General features: G+C 39.5%; 1 protein-coding gene across 7 annotated transcripts in view; it reads left to right on the top strand.

Annotated features, from left to right (window-relative positions):
- Positions 1-2111: 2111 nt before the first annotated feature.
- lrmda (leucine rich melanocyte differentiation associated) overlaps positions 2112-24271 on the top strand; it is a 194122-nt gene continuing 171962 nt past the window's right edge. For 2 of the 7 annotated variants that reach the window (XM_081724065.1, XM_081724066.1), the window contains exons 1-2: positions 2120-2976; positions 3582-3682. In XM_081724065.1, the coding sequence (XP_081580191.1) occupies positions 2935-2976; positions 3582-3682 (143 nt within the window). In that variant the 5' untranslated portion in view covers positions 2120-2934. Of the gene's footprint in view, positions 2977-3581; positions 3683-24271 lie in introns of all 7 variants that reach the window. The other 5 variants (XR_014126266.1, XM_081724063.1, XR_014126267.1 and 2 more) reach the window with 5 other exon arrangements.

Here is a 24271-nt window from a genome sequence, read left to right as displayed (position 1 = left end):
CAGTCGGGCAGCTTTTCAATGCGCTTCGCCTTTCATCTCGCACTGGATGGAGGCGCTCAATTAAAAGCCTATCAGTTTGTAAGTAAATCAACGCCTATCAAAGTTGTCACATCAAACAAAACGATTATTATTGCAACCCGCCTCCTCCATTAATCTCCTTCTGCGGTAATCCGCTTGACAGGTCATCTTGGAGAGCAAGAAAACCTGGAGTGGACAGTCATGGGGTGTAGAATTTTATCTATTTCAAAAACCACGATCAAACCCTTCTAAGCGAAGAGGGACAATAACTTCCTTCTTTCCTTTTCTTCTTTGTCTTTTGCTTGGTGTTAAACACAGCATTAACAAGTTATATGCTACAAAATTACTTTTTGCCGCTTTGCTTTGAACCTTAAAACAAAGTTGTTAAACTTCAACAACTCTACACTCATAGACTCGTAGGAACTATAATATCCAGGTAATACCTCACTGGATCTACTATCAGACTTTTTTTTGTCTGTTTGTATTTTCAAGTGAAATAATAAATACATGTTACGTGTTTTTGAATCTGATTTAGAAGTGATAACTATGCTACTGTTACAGGCGGTTTTATACACAGATTATATATTTCTCGCACGCTTATAAAGTTAAGACAACAACCACAAATTTACAAAGGGGTTTTGCTACAAAAGAACGGCAGGGAACATTACTAATTCAACCCCAAAATAAATTCTGAAACATCATGTGTTTGCGTCACCATTTCTTTACTAACTTAATTAAGAACAATATTTACAAGTTTGTTTAAAATACGTGCTTAAACGTATTAAGTAAACTACAAACAACATAATGTTTGAAACAAATTATTCAGCATAGGAAACAGTGGAAGGAGTGGATGCAACCATTCAAATTGTCTTTCGCATTTAGAGTCTTGCCGAAGAGAAATTCGTAGCTCAGTATGCAGAGATTTGTGATTGATAACAGGGTTGCTGTTTTCTGCAGGGCCTGTCAGTGCGTGACACAATGCGTGAGTTATTAGGTCGGAGAAGGGCAACCATAAATTTCCAGCGTCAGGGAAAAACTCTTTATTGTCTGCATGACGAATGGGCTTCTGAACCAGACACCAACTACTCGGTATTACCCTTAAATGGGAACACATTTTTCAAGGCTATAATTCATGATATTTAAATAGAAAGTTTTAAAATGTTTCCATATATGTCATATCAATGGCATGTTTATGAATCACTCTTTATTTAAAAATAATTTTTTTTGCAACGCCGATCTTCCTTACGCGCAAGAGGACTTTACTCCACGGAGACTCGAAATACAGTAGAAAGATCAAGTTTTTAGATGCGAATGTAAAGAGTATATTTATAGAAGATTTAAATGCACAAAACCAGAAATACATTTCATATACACGTAGAACAAGGTAAAAGCTTCTAAGGTTAGGGTTATTACATTAATGGAAAAGAATACAGAGTAGACAATGAGAAGTCTACTAATCTACGCGGGCAATGTAGACACCGCTCATTTTCCTTCTATATTTATTTATTTAGGTAATTAAAGGACATGTTATATGTTTCGATGGTAAATTGAAAATAACTGTAATAAACACTATGCAATTCAGTAATCTAACTCTTTAAAAAAGTAAATAGATTATTACAATTTGTGACCGAGTTCTAAGTTAGGGAGGCTTGTTTTAGCGGGCGAGCCCCTTTTACTTTTGCAGAATAAGAAAAGCATCGCAAGTTGAACTCGTCATAACAGCCACGTAATTATAACATGCATTATACAAACGCACAGGTTTCTCGTAATATCAAAGCGAAAGAGATCGCAACGAACCACTTTACCTGACATTATAGGCTAAAGCACTCCGATTGTAAGAAAGAGGTAATAAAAAGTAGCGTTTCATGAACGTCCGTGTGTTTTGTTTTAATGGCTACTCAGAAACGGTCTTTCCAGTGACGTCTTGTACATATAGTGATATTTTTTGCTGCCGTTTTGCTCTACCAGAAGCTTGTAGACAGCGCTCATTTCTCCTGGGTCTGCGTCTCCCAAACTTCCGCTTATGGGTGGATCCCCGTGACGTGCCTGCAGCACATGACGAGGTCGCCCACACTGCTTGCGGGTGCTGTAATACTCACGCTAGGGTCTGTTATTTTCATTTTAACATCATTTTAAGCGACTTAACTAATACCGACGCAAAGGATACCTAAATAGGCAACTAGTATGATCTAATAGGCAATACAATCTAAGTTTTAAGTATGTGGGTCACAAAGACGTTGCCCGTTTTTGAACTGTAGTTCTTCCTAGAGGAAAGTATCCTAGAGTAATCTTGTGTGATGAATTATTATTAGGCTATTATTATTAGTATTAGGCTAGTAGCATCAGTGGATATATTTCCCAAAATGAAGGAGAAATACACGTTTAAGCCTTTCTCTCATTTTTTTCCATGTCTCCATCTATCTTACATATCTAGTTTGTCAGCTGCCGTACGCCTTCAGCACCTTTGGGTAGGTACAAAATAGCAGACCGTTAGGCAGGCCACTCATTTAATAATAATGTTCGGGCTACTCCGACCCTGTACAACACAGGGAGTGTTTTAAAGGAGACACATTTTCATATGAAAAGTATTTCCTACTCTCTCTCTCACTCTTTTTAGTTACGATACCAGCACAAATAGTTGCACAAGACCTTGTGGAAAGTCAACTCTTGCTCCTTCCTTGACGAGTAGGCGCTGCATGAGCTCGGGGATTTAATAGTGGCGCGTGCGTCCTTCTCAGATCAGCTGACTTTAACATGCGGAAGAAGTAAATTAGAAAGGTTGGTCGCTGAAAAGCTGAGATTAAAAAAAGTTTGATTTAGGAAGATCAAAGCATAGGCTATTAAGATAAAAAAGTTAAGGATTCTGGTCAGTCTGCTTCCGATATTTTACGCTCTCTGATCTGTCAGCAGTCTGGAATGGCACACAGCGAGGCAGTGGTTGTTGTAAATGAAACTCAGGTAAGTGGGCTGAAAGCCCTGGCACTGCCTACTTGTGCTTTTCATATTGAATAACTCATCTACCGTGTGGAATGTCTCAGGATTGGAGTATTTACAATAGCCAGCTATTTTCACTGTTATAAAATAGCCTACTAGGCAACGTCATATCAGGCGCGAGTTTTAAAAACACGAGAGTAGTCTTGTAGTCACGAGACAACTGTCGTGTAGGTAAACTCCCACTATAAAAGAAAGAAGTAGGCATATTCTGTTGAACTATTTTGTTTAAATTATAAAGGCCAAGAGTAACATTGTTACATTCAGAGGAAATGTAGCTTTCTATAAGCTGTCCGACGTACCAGGTCCATCGTTACCCGCAGGTGGATTATTGCACACAACATGCATTGTTACGTGTTATCAGTAATACAAACTGATTACTTGTTAGTGTACCGTCGAAGACCCACCCTTTACAGGTGACTGAAGAATTCTCTCTCTCTCTCTCTCTCTCTCTCTCTCTCTCTCTCTCTCTCTCTCTCTCTCTCTCTCTCTCTCTCTCTCTCTCTCCCTCCTCCTCCTCCTCCTCCTCTCCTCCCCCACGTCTATTTTGTTTCTGAATTTCCGAATTTAAGGTGTCCTATATTGGACATGATTGTGAGGTCATTCCAGATTTTCTTGTAGCTAACTATGGAAGGTTTGCAACACGACTAGATCTCAGCTTCAACCGACTGAGGTAAGATGTCAATAATGCCTACACACGAAAATATGTGTTAAAGAGGAGCAGCGTTGGAGAGTAAGACAGTTCTGCATAATAGTTATAGTCTGAAATTATTATGACTTTATTGGGTTAAAACTGAAGAGTGCACAGTCATGACAAGCACAGCACTTGTTATCTTGGCACTTACATAACCTACAGAAGTTTAGCTGAGGAGTTTGTTGTATTACTTGTCTGAATTTGGTGTTTCTTTGAACATAATTAGGGCCCTTGACATTGTTCTTTGCTGGCCGCATGAGGTTTCTAAGTTCTCTGCAATATATTAACTTCTGTTTTTTTTTTTTCTCTGCTATTATGTCACATCCGGGATGAACTCTTTGGAAATATGCTTTCATTGCACTGCTTTTGAAATTGCTGTCACAACAAATGAATACCTGTGTAATCTTGCAACACATCAAGCTTGTGAAATTCACTTTATTTAATTTATTTCCATTCTTTTGATCCTTTCTTTCTTGAAAGTGAATATCTTGTATGATAAAAAAAACTTCTTCAAAACATGGATCCATAATTTAAACAACAACAACAAAAAAATACATAAGTGGTGAAAAGTACTCTACTACTTGAAGACTGTTATTTTCAGAGGTAATGCTTAAAAAGTATTTACAGCACCATCATGTGACTTGAAATCTTTGACTCAGTGTACCTGCCATGTACACAGACACATTTATGCATTATGTGCAATTTAATATCTGCATTATGTGCATTATGTGGTTTGGAATGTCATCGAGACATTAAAGGGCCTAGGCCCTGAAGTGGCATACTGTGGTGGTATGAAAGTTCTGATCAATAAATGTGACATGTTAATGCTGAGCAAATAGAATAAAAGATTCCTTTGATAGGACATGAAGAAGCACCTTGTGGCAGCCAGGGAGGGGGATGCCATTTCACCAGCAGGACTAGCAAAGTTGATCTGACATCTAAAAGAGGAGAGATGATGGTTATAAGGTGCTTTTGTTTCAGACTTCTTTTCTTGACCTGTCAGGTCTTGAAGGACTCTGAATGGGCCTCTCTTTGTCATGTGAAAATTGTCGTCTTTAGGCAGTTATCTGTGCTGAAAATGTGGATTCTTTCGTTTAATTGATTCGCCTTGCGCTCTAGACTGTCAGATTAATAATTGCTAAATCCTGGGCTGCTTCAGTGTGTCATGCAAAAATGTGCGCTTATCTGTGCATTAATATTCCTAATGAGCCATTTGAGTGGCTTACCAGCATTGGGTAAAATCTGTTTACCTTTTCATTTGCTTAAAATGCTATATGCATGCATGTTTTAGGCACACGATAGAATCATTTTATATATTTGTCCGAATATGGACACAGTATGTGCCCAAAGTGCTCCTCTTCATTAGCTAGATTAATGGCCGGTCTTAATATATGATGTATAAGCACTTAAGACAAACAAATGCGAGCTTTGTGGCAAAATGTAAAAAAACAAAACAAAACAAAAGTTCATGGTTTTGATGGCACCTTGGGTTCTATGGTATAAGAGCACACAGCATGATTGTCTTTTGCTTTATTGTTCTGTATGGTATATGTATACAGAACGATAGCCTTCTCTGTGTGGTGGTGTCCCATCCTGTTCTTTTAAGAATTATAGCTTTTGCTTTCAGAGTGTTATCTGCATAGTAGTTTGTTGCCTGTGTATTTGCTAACTCATGCCTTGTCTGACTAGGTGTGCAACAATGAGCTGTGTGGTGAAGCATACACCTGAATGCATGATGTTAAAGACAGCAAGCAGGCAACCCAAGGAATGAATGCAGGCAGTTGTGGTCTTGTTCCGTAGCTGTTATTACATTTTTATTCAGAGAGGTAAATGTCGACCTCATGCCTGAACACGAAAGTAATTCAGGAACAGAAAAGTGACTTAGAAAGGCTAACCACAGATACTATATTTATATTATTAGAATTATTTCTGCCCTTGCTGCCTTCTCCATGAATGTAGACAAATCCCTTACAGTGAACCTGGAATAGGACAGCCTGCTTTCCAGCACTAATCGACAAACACACACACTAGTGGTTAGGTTTTTTTGTTGTTGCAAAAGTCAAACAGAATTTACTGTTGGTTTTCTGGAACCGTCTAGGTCAATTAACTTTTTGTTTACTATATATCAATTTCTTGGCTGCAAAGTGTTTGTTGAATGAAGATAAACCTTTAAGTAGAGTCTCAAAATCAAGCTTAAAGCAAAGAGTGTATACCTCACTCTTTGTGAGGTGGGGTAATGAGTATATACCTCACTGTTTGTGAGGTGAGATAATAAGAGTGTATATCTTACTGTTTGTGAGGTGAGGTAATGAGTGTACACCTAAATGTTTGTATGCATCCTGATGCGAATGCCATCAGGGAGTGATCACCTTCACTTTATCAGACCTTTTCACATGGTGCTCTTTATCAGGGGTTAACATAAATAACAGTGATGGTGAAGCAGCATCTGTCCAAAGCACAGGCGAGGGGAGTTGGCAGATGATTGGCTCAGGAGTTAATCCCATGGTGGGTTTTAGGAGCAACCTGTCATATACACACAGTCTAGTCATGAATTGTTGTCATACTGTCCCATTTGTTTACGGACATACACAACATTGTAGGTCACTGGATACTGTAGGTAAAGGAAATCTTATTGTCTTGTCTGGTGCTCTCCAGATGAGCAGCAAACAGGATGCACCTGCAAAACAAGGTAGCCATGATCTTCCTTCACTAGTGTCACTTTGTCACAGAGGCAACTTTGTCATCAGAGCTGGCTTGTATTTGCCTGGTCAAATATAAGACTTTCTTGCCAGGGGGATTCTCTCTATCCTTTGATGAATTTTATGCTCTTTCAGCATTACAGTTTTAAGAATGAAACTCTTAGCCTTGATTATTAAACATAGTTAGTCTTTATATAGGTAGTCTTTAAGTATAGTGTTTATCTGAAATTGAAAGGTGCTTGATTTATCTAGTTGTATAGGATTTTCCACATTAGGTTTTGTATTGAGCTAAGCATTTTACATTATATACCCTCTTATGTGTATATGCACATTAACACACCTTTTTGCATTTCAGTTACTAATCAAATATGCTATTATGCTGTGGTACATTTTTCAAATTGTTGTGTGTCAGTTGTCTATCACAATGAGATGTAAGTAGTCTGATGAAAGAAAACAAAGAGACAAAGTGAGGTGCCTGGATAAACTGAGGTATGGAATAAAACCGTGTATGGGCTGTCAGCAGTGTCGTTTTATATTCATATCTATAGCACATTATAGTATTACTCTGCAGCTCATGTCTCACTCAGCTGTCTCTCCTCATTCGTCATGGGTGAGACTGTATCTTTCAAGCCCTCGCACGTCAACACCAGAAGGTTCCTGTTAATTGACAAATGAGAGTCAGCGACATGGAGTGCTCCTACTACATCAGAGCTAGGTGGAGTCTCCTATTTGATGGAGCTATTATTGGCATGAGCCAGTAAGAGGCATCACTCTGTGCTGAAATGAGAAGTGACAATGGAGAAGGGGCTGTCATTGTCTTGCGGGTGTGTTCAATCTGCACTGATGCCAGCATGCAGATAAAATGTCAGTTAAAGGATGGGGGGTAGGGGTGTCGGAATGAAGTCTTCAAATCACTTAGCTCAGAGAGGGAGGGGAAATTATTGCTTGTGCAGAAATGAGAATTTTCCATATCTGATCTATCAAGCTTATTTAGGTCTAATATTTTGGAGCAGCCCTGGCTGTCTGCCTTGTATAAGGAAATATGCAATGTTCTTTAAACTTAACTGGTTTATAAGACAGCATCTTCTAGTGTGAACGAAATATATGCATTTTCATTTGGAGCAATGCTTTTATAAATGAACTATGCAATGATAAAATCCAATTTAATTTCTCAGAACAAGTATGTGATTCTTTCATAGAATGATGAGCTGATGGGGATAGTAATAATAATAACCCAGAGGAATGCCTTTAGAGGCATGATTCTGGACAGGGCTGTTACATGCTGCTCTGCATGGTGGAAAATTTTAATGTATTTTGTTTGTGGTTGTAGGGTTTCTTCTGTACCATTGAAGACATGACCCAATTATGTTAAAAGAAATTATACATAGTTATATAGAAAACACAACATGAAACATAAAAGCAATAATAAAAAAACCCACACATTTATCCAGAGAGCCCAGAAAGCCTGTATGTGTTACGTGACTGGCAATGAACAATGTTGTTTTCATGTGTTTACTGAAGAGGGTCATTACATAAAGCACAGTTTTTTCAAAAGGATCTGTCAGATTTGTGTAGGCCTGTTAACCACCCCATCTCTACCTTTGGAAGTATCAACCTTTTTTTTAGCCTTTGGTCATTTTCTTCCCTACCAGATATATTTTCCTCACCCAGATCTTATTTTATTACTTTCTTTTTGTTCCCTTCATGGTTTCTTATTATCATTAATGATCTTATTAGTATTACTGCATTTAATCACCTCTCTGTTTTTGATTATTTTCTAAAGTTCTTCGAACACATTAAAATATTGTTGATGTGTACAGTTTTTGCTGTTTCTGTGCCAAGATAGTCTTTGTAGCCAGCATCCAGGAGGTTGGGGTGGTAGGGGTATGCACACATCCTCATATCAAGCCCCACCAAATTAGTTTTGAAAAGTTCTCATAAAGTTAGGCACTGTCTGCTTTGTTAAGATTACAATCTTTCATCTGATAAAGCATGTTGCAGCCAAACCGCAGCAACGCGGTCTTCATTGGGACCTGGCTCTGTCTTGCCTGGTCTTGCTCACAGGAGTGAAAACACAGATATCGGTGCACTAACTGATTGTAGTGAATCTGACTTTAACCACATACTCATGATTAGACTTTGTCTCTGTGACCTTCTTTGGTGACCTCAAAACCTTTTATATAGCCAGTAGAGCATGAAGAGCGATATATCCTCTACTAAAGGTAAAATGACCCGAGGCCTTGTTTTAGGGATCAAATTTCATCACTGTTATTTTGCTATTTTTTCTACATTTTGTACACTGCACTACAGTGACTCTAACCTATGGTACTTTGACATACAAAGTGGAGATTGATGAAAATAGCACCAGTAAATGTTTGGTGTCTACTTGCAAATGCTAAATTTAAATGAATTTTAAGTTTCTGAGCCCTGCTTATGCAGCATGTCTGAAGATGGGACAACCAGATGTTAGGGCAACATAAGTAATAAGGCTAAAGGTTTGAAGTAGGTGAATTATTATTTCTGATGCCATTCTGTAAAACAAATAATTCCCGGGTATTGTTTTGAGCATGATTTAAGACATTGAATAGACAGATGCAAAAACATCCTTGGTATACGTATGCTTTTATAGGTTTATAGACCTCTAGAGAGGTAGGTCTTATCCAGCCAGCTCCATCTCAGTGGTACAGTTCCCTCCAACAATATGGCATAAATCACAGTTTTATTGTTACAATTCAACAAAAGACCCCTGATGGCAAAAGAATGATCTTTAAATCTCTGTCAGCATTTCCATCAGCCAAATATCATTCCAAAAGCTTCTGTACTCTGCTCTCAGCACATCCTACGCTGTTGGTGTCGAATGGTACCAAACATCTTTATGTTCTCTTTTTGTTCAAATTAAATATATATCAGGCAAAGATGCCATTCCCTTTTTCTTATTGTATATCCCATGACTGATGGTGTGCCTGTGACACACTGATTTACAGGCCTTCAGTTTTCTGTGGCAGGGCTTTAGAGGCGAGTGCTGACATGCAGCCAACACTTTGGAGGGGTAGAATAAAAGCTGACGTTTTATTGGCTTTAAGGAAGAGAGAATAGGAAGGCCAGTCACACACAGGAGAGAATAATAGTTTCTGTGCTTTATGTTTCTCAGCCCTGCCAGCTGTCAGAGAGCCCCTCGAAACGGGGGAGAAATTTATAGGGTATTATTTAGAAACATGTCAGGGGTAATGACTACAACTATGATTTCAATTATCACCCACTAAATATAGCTTAATTCACTGTATTGTTGGACCTAATGAGTGAATCTGACATCATTTTTCAAAAAATTCGATACCATGCTATTTTAATATTTTATGTTGACCACAGGTTTAATTTTCCTCCCTCGCATTTGGCACTGAGGAAGGGCCTAGTCTCTTACGGGTTGTTGTACCGTCAGCGTTGTGTAGTTCAAAGTCTTCCCAGGGATATATATTTTTTTCCATTGACAGAAATCCAATTAGTTTTAGTACACAGTCTGCCTGAATAAAAAGCCTCTTAAAATCTACAATATGTTTCCTTAGCACTTTAGCACAGCACAAAGCCAGTGATGGAGTTTTATAACCTGACCAGATCATGCCCAGCATGGCAGACTGGAACTATAGTTTCTTCCTCTGTTTGGCATGTTAAGACACAAACTATTTAGACATCACTCTTCCTGAGTAATGGCAAAAGTAGTTCCTCAGTATTACATGAATTTTTACACATAACATTTAGGTTCTCATTCTTTTCTCATTTATAAATTATTATATATAAATGCTTCTTAAATGCTGAGAGCTTAATCCACAAGTTCTGCCAGAACACCATGCAAATGAATTAAAAACATGTAACATTAAATGTTTAATATCCAGGTGACATGTTTGGTAAAGTGTGTTTGTAGTTTTCTGATGCATGGCTGAAATGGGCCATGGGAGCTCATTCCTGAACGAGTGCTAAAATAAGCGCCGTGTTTCGTGCCCAGGTGGCCGGTGCCGTAGGAACGCGTCTCAGTCTCTGCACGTCTGTGGATCACTTCCAGCTTACGCCCCCTATCATGCAAAGTCATCTCGCTGATTAATGATATAAGCAACTGGGAGGTATGGAACTTATTAGTACTTTGAAGCAAAGAGGGCCTGCCATTCGTTAACTTCTCCTGGACTTTTCCCAAAGGGAGGAAAAAAAAAGGTTAGCAGCTTGGAAATGGAACAAAGGAGTTCCCCCCTCAGCATTGCCCTCAGTGTGGTGCTCGCTTCATGACACTTTGTCTCCCACAGCCTCTCCTGGAGAGACGGCTCTGAAAAGTGAAGACAGATACGCAGGCTTTATCGTGCCAAGGCTGGAGAGGATGATTGGAGCTCCTTCCCTTGTTTTGAAGTTTGAGGGGCAATTTCTCTACCAGGCAATATGATAAATGTTGACGCAGTGTGAATTTATCCCACTACTATAAAACACACTCTGAACCCTGTCATTAGGAATTTACGCCACCAAACAGTACTCATGATTAGAAAATATTTGCTGTAACATTTTGAGTATTGATGCTGCCCAGAATAAGAAGTCAGGCCTCAGTGTTTTGACTGCTGTTAAGCAGTGGTGTGCCACCTGGAGAGTGAATAACTAGAGGGTACTGCCCAAATTGCTTGCTTTGCAAATGTACTCTGGCCCAGAGAGGAGTGCATTTTTCCCCCTGTGCAGAAGACCGTAGAGGGTTTAAACAGCTGCTGCAGATTTTGAACACAGCTGCAACACATTTCCCCTGCACATTTCAGAGCCACTCACTGGCTTTTTACAGCCACAGCACACAACTGCTATTACTGTCCTTAAAAACACCACCTTCATATACTGTACTTTACCGTTATCTAAACTGTAATGTTTAATTTTATTCTCTGCAAGTGCTTTCAGTGTTGGTCATTTGTATAAACTGACGATTATATGTTTTTGTTTTGCGTATTAAAAGTGTTTTTGTGTTTGATGTTTGTGTTCATAGTTACCTACCTTCAGATCCCCTAGGTTTTTAAAATGTTTGTTTTTTTCCTTTGAAATGTCTTTCATTTCCTTTGTTTATTGTGTAGTAATAATATTCGCCAATTTCCTTGGTTTATCTTAGAAGAATAATGTTGCAGATAGACATCTTGTTGTGTCTTTTGCATGGATTGTGTGTATATACAGTAAGCAGCCCTATTTACCACTCTGCTCAGTGCCTCATTGTCCAGACATTTGGTGATGTTTAAGGCACTTTGCCTCTCGGCACTAACACTGCTTTTGTGTTTGAGAGAATGGTCGCTTTTTTCATGTCTGGGCCAGAGGGTCTTCAGAGCCCATCTTGTAACTGAGGGAGAATGGAAAGCTTCAAAACACCTGGCACTGGAGGAAGAGGAAGAGGAGGAGGAAGAAGACGCACTAGGATATCCTCATGAGCATGCTCTTCACAGACAGACAGCCTGGGCTGCCCCTACACAGGCTGCATTCGTCTGATCTGAGGAGCATTTGTGTGTCAATAAGATGAAAGCCTTGCAGGTGAAATCCCTTTACCTGCCCCCTGCTGTAGGAGGCCTCACTGGCACTAAAGTAAAGGAGGAAATTTCACAGACTGGCTACATGGAGTGTCTGTTCCTGTTTGCACTGGGGTTAGAGCAAAGTTCATATTCATAGTTATATTCATGTATGGTAGTGTGAGTACAGAGAGAGTCCTTTTTAATGTCATGCTTACATGTTGTATCAGGGTCTTGCCTCTACACTTGCACTATAAGCTGGAAGGGTATTTTGAATTTTTAATTTCTGGTGGAATTTATAGCATGTTACTTTGGATAAAAAAGGAACAAGACCACTATTTGAAGACCAGCTATATAGATGACTCTTTCTGTAAAAAGCTCAAGCTCTCATTTTAGATCTTGGATTTTACAAAGATGTCTTGTGATGGTTGACTTAATGTCATTAAGATGTTCCATAGACCTTTCCCAGAGACCAGGGACTGTTCTGGCTGAGCCACACATCACATCCGCCTCTTGGTCATGGAATGTGACCCTCTCTCCCTAGTTGTCCTCTCCAGTAATAGATTGTAGATGACATATGGTGTTCTTACTAGTCTGAAAGCACAAACTTAAAAGTCTTCATCTCAGAATGTGGACTCTGGTAACTCTCCTTCTTACAAGCAAATTTTCTTGTTTTATAATTCTTTCTTACACACACACACACACACACACACACACACACACACACACACACACACACACACTTCAGAGATATATAAATTCATAAACACATTTCCTAGAAGTCTTACTGGATGTGGCCTGAGCCCACAACAACTTTGTCTCTTTGTCTTTCTTTCAATAGAGTCACTGTGCTCTGTCTCTGATAAGAGCATGCTGAGGCCGTTATGAGTTGAAAGCCTGTTACCCACTGAGGACAGGGAATTAGGTGTTTTGACCCTGTGCTTGGGTTCAAGTGCAGTGGCAGTCTTTAGAGGGAGTAGAGCTGCCTGCTTTGTGGGCTTGTGTCCTGCACTCTCTCCTCACCCTTAATTTGCTTTTAGTATGCCTGTCAGTCAGAGCAAGCAGTACATGTGGTCTTTATTGGGCCTTGTTGTGTGGATCCTACAGGGAGTTTATTTAGTATACTAGAAGAAGACGGAATCGCAGGATTCATTGCAAAACGTTTCTCCCAAAATAATTTCATGACACATTCCAAGTCAAAGGCACCCATCTTTGCGCAAGACTTCATATCATAGCCACATATGTGCTGCCTTTGTCAAACATGCCAAATATATAAATAACAGACTGCTTTTCTGTGGAGAGACAGTCACAACCAGTTGGCTGTGTGTTGTGAGTGTGGATCCTTCCATAGCCCAGGCAGGCAGTTTAAATTAATTATTAGTTTTATAGCAGCCCCTCAGGCCGTGCTGAGGCAGCTGAGCCCTAAAGGGGGCTAATCCGGCCCTGCTTTACAGAAAATCAATGCTGGCCTTTGGTGTTGGCATGCCATCCGGGTAGGGGGACACATGTCAGATAACTCCTGATTTTTTCATGAGGTGTGTTTTGAAGTTGTAAAACCAATGGGAGGTAGCTGGAGGTGCTGAAAATGAAAGGAATATCCAGAAGCTATGAAGAGATGACCGAATGTCTCCTGAAGAGTCAGACAAGTGTTCACAAAATATTAGCTGAGTGGAGATAATGATGCAAAGCATTGCTTAAATAGATTTTCAGTTAACATAAGTAACCACAATGTTTCTTATTGGGGCAAAAGGTGGAGCATAATGATGGACCAATATAAACTGAGAATGTGCAAGTTTAAATAAACCAAGCATTAGTAGTGCTTAGTTTAGCTTAGTCTAAATCTTTTTAGGGAACTGCTAGCTAGAGAGCTTGTATTACAATCAGAAAATAGACCTTTTAGTCACAGAGTTGTTTGTAGTACATTTTAGTTGCTTTTTAAGACTCAAAGTGGACCTCTGTGGTAGCAAGGCAATATTAAAGCATGAATCTAAGATCTCTTTTATTTTACATTAATTCAGGTAATATATCATATTAATGTGGATACATTGTATACATTTTACCCTGCACAGCCACAAGTCTAATGTGACTTGCCACACACTTGGATGACCTCGCAGAGTCTGATTACTGAGCAACAGTAAATTAGCCTCTGGTTTTAATTCTGAAACTATCACTAGCTTTGTACATATAAGGTTGAACAATCCTGAATCTGTCTACCTTTGCCTGCTGCAACAGGGAATAGGCAGGGAATAGGCAGAGAATCTTGGAGAGAGGCAAGTCAATCATGTGTGCTCATTAGAATATTAGGACCACGCCCAGACAGTTCTCCGATTGGTTTGATCAGTGATTTCAGCTATGCATTGTTTTTTTTTTCACATTTGTCTTTTTTATGTTTAACACTCAGGTGTGGTATCATATAAGCATTTTTAATGTTACATGTTTCCAAGAGGTAAAATTCTGAACTATCACGTTTATACGTCTGTATAGGAGGGTTAATTAGCCTTAATATTGTGCACATATAGAAATAAATATTAACAGTACCACTCCCAGTTGCTCATGAAAATAACTAAGATAACCAGCCATTTTACAAAAAGCTAGAATCATGTTCACAGTGAATGTCACAATTACAAACAGTCTGAGGACATTAAGATTATAAGGTGTAATGGAAGTCTAGGTCTAGTCAAAGGTTTTTACTTAAGAGTCATTGTCACTCATTGGATTGTTGGACCAGACTTATAAGAGAACTCATAGTATACTGTCTCTGGTCATCAGATGATAATTTGATTCATGGTTGTAGGACTTTGCATGTGTGGTTATCTTGGACTTTATGTATTGTAGTTACAAGAAGTCATTTATTTTTGTATCGCTTTTTTCCATGAGTGTTGGAGTCCAGCTGTATGATTGAGGTGGACATTCTCCCACCCTGAGAATTACACAAAGCACAGTGCCTCCCCTCTGCTGTGGGTTTGGCATGCCTTGTGTGAGAAGTGTTATTCTTCCTCATGCTCCTCTGTGACTATTGCTGAAAGCTTTTTGGCTGCAGTTCCTGTGGAGGTGCTGTTATCCCATGGATGCATGCAGTGGATGTTTCTCTTAGCAGCCCAGTAAGAGGCCTCTCATTATCTCAGGGGAAGCCCTCCAGCACCTCTGAGGGGGAGAATCCTCTTAAATCCCCAAAGAGGGCGCACCATACAACCACCCCCACCTCTCCCACTCGTGCCCCCCAATCCCCCCTCCCTTTTCCCTTCTCCTCATGCCCCCTCAACCCCCCTCCATCCTGGATGGACACCAGCATCTTTAATCTAGCACTGACATCTCCTCATTCCTGCTCCACCCCGGATGGAGCTCTCCTGCCACTGAAGGATAAAAGACTCAGGAACTGTTTTCAAGCAGTGTCTCTTTTTTATAATACATAGAAAACTCCAACACTTTGATAATTATCAAAACAACAGAAATAATAACGTAACAGTATTAAAATTTTGCCGCATATTGATTAGTCTTCATATGGCTGTTAAGTCTGTCTTAAAAGTTACCATATGATAACTCTTTATTGCTTGCTATATAACTTTTACATTGTGAATTTTTGTACATCTAAAGAATTTTGTTCATCCACATTATTATTTGCTGCTTCCTTCATAATGGAATGTGTGAAATTGATGAATTATTTCCATCCTTGTGAATCCATCTTTCACCCAGCACAATGAATAATAGAGTAATGTGACCAAACCCCCCCAAAAGGAAGAGGAAACCTTGTGAATGGAATTAAGGGAGTGATGCAACTCGGCACAGCTCTCCAAGTGATTCACTGTGGTCCATAGATCATTTTATATTTAACTGAGTGTGTGGGAGATCTGGATATTAAACAGGACTTTGAGTTTGTTCAGCTGGGCTTTTGTCTCCACATTTCACGCTGGGCAAAATCTAGCTTTTCCCATTGCACAGTAAAAGGCCAAAAGAGGGATGATATCATAATTATTTTAATATGGTCTAAAGCTGTGATGGTGAATATTTAGTGAACGGACTCCATTGAGTCAGTGTGACGGGTGTCTCTAGGCCTCACTCGCCAACAAAAAGGACAACATTGTTCACCACAGAGGAGGATAGACAAAAGCTAGATTTTTCATGACTGCATGTCAAGGACTGTAACCAGATCTCAGTGAGCATGCACTGGCCATCTTTTTGTTCTGTGTTTTAGTATTGATGAGTGGCCCAGAGGTGCTGTGCTGTGTGAGCATGGCATGTGTTAAGCAGGGCAGCAGACTGGCATGTGGACATTTCTCAGTCATTTCAGCCTTTTGGAATTTATCTTTATTTTCAAAAACAGATGTGAGGTTTTGGCCATCTGCAAGGTTTTTTTGTGCGCTTATTTGGATTTATGATGTACTAAATCTGTCAATAGTTATATGATGACTTGCAAGCTTATCTGACACATGAGTTATGGTTCTTCCAAAAAGAATATGTATGTAAATGTGTTTTCCCCTTAGCTGTGGATTCGGGTATTTGCTTAGCGTCCCTCTGATTAAGGGTTGCGAGGCAGAATTATTCAGTTTTATGGTGTACTTGCCAGCTTGGCAACAGTGGTAGCATTTAAATGTCCATTTACAACCTTTTAACTGTCAGGATCTGTTGAGTTATGGATATTTATTTTCCTCAGAGCTCCTAGAACCACCAAATGACTTTAATAGCTCAAGTGGTAATATTAATGTTCTCTTATGAAGAGCACCATTATTAGCATATCACTCCAGTACTTAAGAGTTTACCATTGACTTTCGATGAGGAGTACACATACTAGCGGTACCCAATACTTCATAATTCTACACCTTATTTGCTGTCATTTTCTAATGCACCAAGGCAATGAATTCAGGAATGATTTTGCATCTTAGTAAATTTGATGCTGTCAGCTTGTCAGTGAAAGTGTTGCCTTTACCACCTTTTAGACAGTAAGTCCAAGGCAGCCTGTGCTGTTGACTGGGTAGTCATTTCAGAGGGAGAGAGAGACTTGTTTGAGATGTGCATTTTAATCCTGGCCTGTTTAATGTTTGCCCCCTGACAATCTGAGCCAGACATCATTTTAATGGCATGTACAGTGATAAAGCCAATAAAACGTCAAGATGATTGATAATATGAGCATTATGGCAATATGACTTTCCTGTCCGCCTCTCTGCTGTAGATGATGGTTTCCAAATTGAATTCTGTGCGCACTTGTGTTGTGTGTGTGTGTGTGTGTGTGTGTGTGTGTGTGTGGGTGTGTGTGGGTGTGCGTGTGTGTGTGAGTGTATGTATGGGTGCACTTTTTTTTGGATCTTTTTGCACAGTGAGTATGTGGATTGCTTTTCACGTAATTGTACAGTTCTGTTAATGTGGCCAACAATTTTTTTTTCTCGCATAAACCTTGCATTTTAAAAAGAATGTTGTCATTGTGACTTAGTGAATGCTGGTAGTACTGGAAGAACTGACATTATCATGGAAAGTATTATATATTACTATAATAAATTAGATGGTATGTGCTTCCTAAATTGATTGCAGAGATGTGTATATATAAAACTGATATTGAAGCAAATATTATATTATCTGATACTGAAGCAAATATTTTCCCCAACTAAACTGCTGAATGGAAAAATAGGTGTTCATTCTAACTCCTCTCTCCTTAGCCCTGTGTATATGTATGTGTGTGTGCGTGTGTGTGCGTATGTGTGCATATGTGCGGTGTGTGGGAGAGCTGTCGTGGCTGGTGTGCTAAATGTGATGTCATGGGATTAGTGTATGCGAGCATGTTGGATGGCAATGAAAGCAAAGTAAATTGCTCATTGGTAATAAATAGTGTTAAAGCTTACCTCTGGGGTGACAAAGATCTGAAGCTTTCAGCCAAAAGCTATGACCTATGAGTGCGTGTATGTGTTTCATATCAAACGGAAATCTTGAATGGGTTTGAGAGATTGCAAGGAAGTGAAATATTCATTTCCCTTAACATTTCTGCCCTTGTCCAAACACCGTCAAGCTGATCCTAGGAGGGGGGTTGGCTGGGAGGGCACATCTTTCATTGTCTGCAGTACAGCTGGACTGTAATGGCTTAGTTTAACCACCGAGTCCTCCTGTTTTCCTCTCTCCTGAACTCCCATCAAAGTGGCATATTAGAAATGAAGAAATAAAACCCAATGATTCATAATACATAAGCAACCTTTTCAAACTCACTATGTATTAGAGTGCGTTGAAAGTTATTTGATGGCATGTTTGGTGTCAACCTATACGATGAATGCATAATATGATATACTAAAACATATGAGAACTTTGGCCTTTTTATTTTACATGTTAAATTGTTTTATAACTTTCATAGTAACAATCATAGTATCATACTAACAATGCCAGGAAGGTCATGCTCAGAGAAGTTAAATATGAGGGAGCTCTGGCGGAGTAATCTTCTATCCCTCTCCATTATTTATGTCAACTTTCTTTGTAGTCAAATTTCAGTTGTTTGATTTAATTTTCCTTTAGCATATCAACAGTTTGAATGTAATCACACTTTTTTTTTTTTCAAAGTTCAACCATCACAGATCACTTAGCAGAGAATGTGAGACTGGTTACACACACACACACACACACACACACACACACACACACACACACACACGCATAAATATAAATATAAATACACACATGCATAAATATAAATACATATACAAATAAATGTATATTTGCATGTATGTGTATATATATGAGCAAAGTATATACTTACATTACATACATTACATACCCATAACATTAAAAGCACTGACAGGTGAAGTGAATAGCATTAATTATCTTGTCACATTAACACTTGTCAAGAAGTAGGATATATTAGACAGCAAGTGAACAGTCAGTTATTGAAGATCATGTGTTGAAAGCAGAAAAACTGAGCAAGCATAGGGGTCTGAGCAGCTTTGTCCAAATTGTGATGACTAGACAACAGGGTCAGAGATCTTGTGGGGTGTTCCCAGTTTGCAGTAGTTAGTACCTACCAAAAGTGATCCAAGGAAGGAGAACCTGATGAATCCGCAGCAGGGTCAGGGAAACCCAAGGCTCGTTAATGCACAAGGGAAGTGAAGGCTTCCATCAGAAGAACTACTGCAGAGCAAACTGCTGAAAACGTTCATGCTGGCTATGATAGAAAGGTATCAGAAAACACAGTGCGTCACATCTTGTGTGTGGACAGGCGGGTCCGTGTGCTGGGGAAGGCATGGCACCAGGAGTAAAACGAGCTGGCCCAGGCAGTGTGATGCTCTGGGCAGTGTTCTGCTGGGATACCTTGGGTCCTGCCATTCATGTCGATGTTACTTTGACACGAACCACCTACCTAAACTTTGTTGCAGACTAAGTACACTCCTTTATGGTAAAGTTATTCCTTAATGACAGTGGCCTTACTCAGCAGGATAACGTACACTTCCACACTGCAAAAATTGTTCAGGAATGGTTTAAGGAACAGGACAAGGACTTCAAGGTGTGACTTTTGCTTCTAAATTGCACAGATCTCAGTCCAATCGAGCATCTGTGGAATGGGCTGGAAAAAGAAGTCCAATCTCACAACTTGCAGAAATAAGGGATGCGCTGCTGAAGTCTTAGTGCCAGATACCACATGACATCTTCGGATGTCTTGTGGAATCCATGCCTCGAAGGATCTAAGCTGTTATGATGGCATCTTTGACCTGTTATGGGGTGTATGAAGGGGGACATACTACCTAATATTGTTGTGTATCAAAATGTGTTTTTTATACATATAATGTGTGTGTGTGTGTGTGTGTGTGTGTGTGTGTGTGTGTGGGCGCACACGTGTACACGTGTGTAATAAGTATTAAATTCTCAGTCAGCATATGCTAACCTGTGTCCTCAGAAAACTTCTCTCTATTTTAAACCTCCCTGCTGGCTCATCTCAAGAAAAGCTTTTTTGCGTTTTATGTAAATAGTGATTGATGGTGCATCTTACCTAGCATGCAGCTTTTGACAAAAAGTATTGATGGATCCTCTCAGTAAGTGTTAGTTGAGGTGACAGAGCAATCCATTTTAAGATGAATTACAGCACGAACTACCTCCATGGCAAAGTCATGGATTCTGTTTCATCTGCTGTTTAAGGGCTGACTGCATTCAGACGGGCCTAACTGCGAGAGTGCTGTCATTTTAACAGCACTTTTCACTCACTAGTGTTCTGTCGTGTTTCTAAATTGGGAAAGCACTCTGCAATGCTACATATGTTAAATTGGAGCTATTTGTAACCTCAGAAGTCTCATTTTACAGCCTTGATATATTGCAAAAATATATTTGACATTGACTTTATACTTAAACAAAAAGTAAGGACAGCAGTCATTGTTGTGAATATTCAAATATTTGAAATCATTTTTAATTGTTACATATGTAACACATTTCTGAATATGTTATAAATTAGGGCTGTCTAGATATTTAATGCAAATTAACAAAAGTGCTTTATAATTTGTTGCACTTTTTTATTGTTTCCTCTAATCACATATAGTAAATGCTCACCATATTGTGAGAATACTTTACACCAAAGCTAACCTCCATGTTTGTATGTTGACAAACCTCTCTCTTCCTTGTTCTTCTATAAGAAAACAATGTGTGTTTTTACTTTTTCTGTTTCTGTTTCTATTTTCTGTTCCAGAAAATTTGTTTCCTGAAGGTTCTGTGTGAATTCAGTAACAGACCTTACTACAAATCCTGTTATTAAATAGACAGCGAGTTTTGATCATTGATAGCCCATCCTAAAACAGGCACATAAAACTTTTGTGAAACAGAAACAAATTAAAGCCTAAATAACCATATCCTTGTGATTAAATACAACTACATATTTTCAAGCATACAAAACTGAAACATTACTACTAAGAATGAATTATCTTGAAGGATCTCTTGCTTCTCTTATGGTTATGTTTTCTGCTCTGCACAACAGCTCATGTGTATACTGTACTGAACTGGATGTAGGATGTCTGTTGTTCAGCCGCTCATAGAGATCGGTCTACCCACCTCCCTTTCATTAAATGATGCATTTAAAGTTGTCTGCACCATATTAAAATATACCTGCTTGGCCATTAAGGCTCATTTGCTGAGTGCATGCTTACTGCTTGGTGCCTACATGGTTTGTTTAAGTTGGGTAATGTGGTTGATCCACATGGTAGTCTGAGTTAAAGGCCATGCTGTGGGCTGATGATGGATGGGCAGACCCATTTCCCTAACCATGCACACCAAGGAAACACAATTTCACACCAAGGAAACACAATTTCTGTAATGGCAACAATCAAGAAGAACTGCTCTCACTTCTGGCATTTGTTGACAAATTCAAGAGCTATAAAGCCCAGCTACAGACACTAGTCAGAATGATAAAGTTTTGTGTATATATAAAGAGAAAAAAGGCCAGAGCTGTGAATTGGATATGGTGCAGACGCAGGGCAGGCGCTGGTTTGACAGAAGCAGATTTTAACAGATGCTTCAAGGGGACCTCAGTCCATGAAATCATCCTGTCCTGCATCCAGAGCCCCACCCTCTAACTGCTGTATAAATAGATTCTCATGACAGGGCAATTCATCTCCAGCCATGAAAACATCAACTTTAAAAGACAGCTTGTAGAGAGCCGGTGCTTGTTAGGGCCAGATCAGCAGTGCAGATGCCTGGGATGTAAACTCATGAAGAGAAGATTAATTTATCTGTCATCCCTGACTTTGACAGTTGCTGTAAATCTGATTCAGGGCTGTGTGAGGGAGAGGGGAATGCTTGGTGCCAGATAGAAAATCGGGGCAAAAGAGAAGGCCATGGTGGATGTTAAAAATTTCAAATGGGCAATATCAAAATAGCTCCTTCACTCACTCATCCACTCACTACTTCACTCCACCTGGGATATGTTGCGCATTCTTCTCGGGCAGTGTGCTTGGAACTCCTTGAGAGAAGGGAACATTTGGCAACGATTTCAAGTCCTCCCTTCTACCCCTATTTTTTTCACTCTTGTTATTTTCAAGATGGTGGTCACGTAAGGCGCCCTGGAAAATGAATAGTGGGAGTGTCAGAGAAGCCATTTGCTGCTTGATTGATGGGAGCAGGCGAGTTGTGGTGGCCGTGTTCTCTGATCTGCTTCATATGAACCGTGCTTGGCATTCCCCTGGAAACAGCACAGGTTTTTGGACAGTTAGTGCCAGCACATTCTATCAGAGTGCTATGCATCTCAGTGGATCCATAACATTCTTGTGGAAAAGTTCTAAATTTTATTGGAGAAACTGAATGATAACTACTTTGTCAGAAATCACAGGGTTTGTTTTACTTCATGCTTTACTGGATGCATGTGTTGTTTAGTCTAATTGCAGTTCTCTGTGATTTGTATTCTGGTTTTCTGTGATTGAAAGACTGCATTTACACTTTTACGAGTGTGCACAGGCAAAATTTCAAGGGTTGCCCTTCTTACATTTTCCAGAATGTCTGTAGCCAATGAGAGACCTTCATTTGATGTATTGATGTACAGATGTGGAAGTAGTTACAGCCATGTCCTCAGCCCTGTGCTGTCAATAAAAAAAATCCCTAATGGGTAACAATGTGGCATATGCACTCAGATGTCTGCCTGTCTCCAAGTGGCCATTTTCTGTTCTGCCACATTTCCACCAGATTTTCTTTCAACTGATTCCATATTATAGAATCAACTGTGTGGAAGCATTAGAAGCTCTTCCAGTGGGTCCCTTTTGGAACATTGTTGTTGATTGTTGCAGGCAATGTTAAAGAGATCATTTGAAACCTTTACATTTGACTTATCAATGCTCTTTGTTAACTGTTGTCAACATCTGCCCCAAAGACAAAGATGTAGGTTTCCTATTGATCTGAATTTGCATGCAACTGGATTTTGCCTTGATATGTTAGTCCTTGTCCTGGATCAAGGCATGGCCTTAAGCCTTGAGGGAGAGTAGCTAGGGGGAGGGAAGAGTGCAGAAAGGGGTGGGGGATATTGTTAATTAGCATGTGGAGGGAAAGTGCCTCTGACAAATAGTAACCGGGTCCTGATAAATATGGTGACTAAACATTTCCCTATCCCCTTTGTCTGTCAGATCCCCCATCTGCAGAATTTAAATTCCTTTCACCTGAGAGGAAATCAAAGATAATCCAGAGTTTGATGTTGAGAGAAACTTTTCAGTTTCTGGAAAAAGGGGTCACCAATGTATAGGGCAATAGGTTTAAGCTGTAAACCCTACACAAAGGGTTCTGACAGTCTGCGTTTCCCTGCTCTTCTGAGAAGAGTCTTTGCAAAGTTCTAAGCACCTTCTCTGTGCATGACTAAACCTATTGAGGACTGGAGAGAGATAAAGGAACCCAAGGCTTAAAATCAAACTTTAATTTTCTATTAAAAAAAGCAAAATCCTTAGGATCAATTTGCCAGGGATGTAGGGGTACATATAAGCAAAGTTTATCCATACAGGTGGAAGGAATTTAATTTGATCTAATTAATTCCATTGCTTGTGCATAATAAATGGTGTTGTTGCTATAGAGATGCTGAAAAGAGAGATTATTCAATGTTTTCCTCCTATAAATGGCAGCCTATTCAGCTCTAAATAATCATTCTGTCAGCATTGTAGATTTATTCTTAAGGGGTTTTTCTCTCTAGTCAATCATTAGCAAACTTTACCAAACTTCTACCACTGGATAGTAAAATACAGTGAGCACTCTTACTTAACATGCTTTCATGTGTGTGCTCTTGATGCTTTGTCCTTATTGTTTTTGTTTTTTGTCTTCATTTCCTATTAACCTTAGAACTATGATGATCTCGCACCCAACATGGCTTCAGGAACACCCACATGCAGTATGTAAATGAGGCTGAATTCAGTATTTTACTACAAATGTTTTACCAAACCCAGTGGGTGCATTAAGAATACTATGGGAAAGGAAGGCTAAGACTAAGTTTCAAAGCTAACACTTCAAGGCTAAGTTTCACAGGCTCGCTTTTAAGATCTGCCAGTATTTGCTAGCCTTTTGCGATTCATTTGACAGTGGCATACATTAATTACATTCAGTAACTATAGTTTAAGAAATCTCAAGTAGCCCAGCCATCATGGCATGCACACTTTTAGTGTGTGTGAGCCTTCAAGACACGTCCTCCTCTGCAGGCCCTAAGTAATGACCTTTTCCTTCTTCTCCTCTGACTGATTCATGCAACTTCAGTATTGCTTTACTGCACATTTGCTTACCATAAGAATGTAATTTTCAGCTATAAGGTCCTAAGACTTGGCAGGAGAACGGGAGGGGGGAATGGTCCATTTCTTGCCAAAGCAACAGCCCTGGATGATCTAGAGGTCTGCCCCAGGGGATGGGTTATCCACATCAGGCCAAAGTGCTGTCATGCTGTGGAAAAATGATTAATT

Source organism: Electrophorus electricus, chromosome 12 (genome assembly GCF_041902795.1).
Source record: "Electrophorus electricus isolate QZ-2024a chromosome 12, ASM4190279v1, whole genome shotgun sequence".
Classification (NCBI taxonomy): domain Eukaryota; kingdom Metazoa; phylum Chordata; class Actinopteri; order Gymnotiformes; family Gymnotidae; genus Electrophorus; species Electrophorus electricus.
Note: the sequence above shows the minus strand (reverse complement) of the source record. Positions and strands in the feature narration are given on the sequence as shown.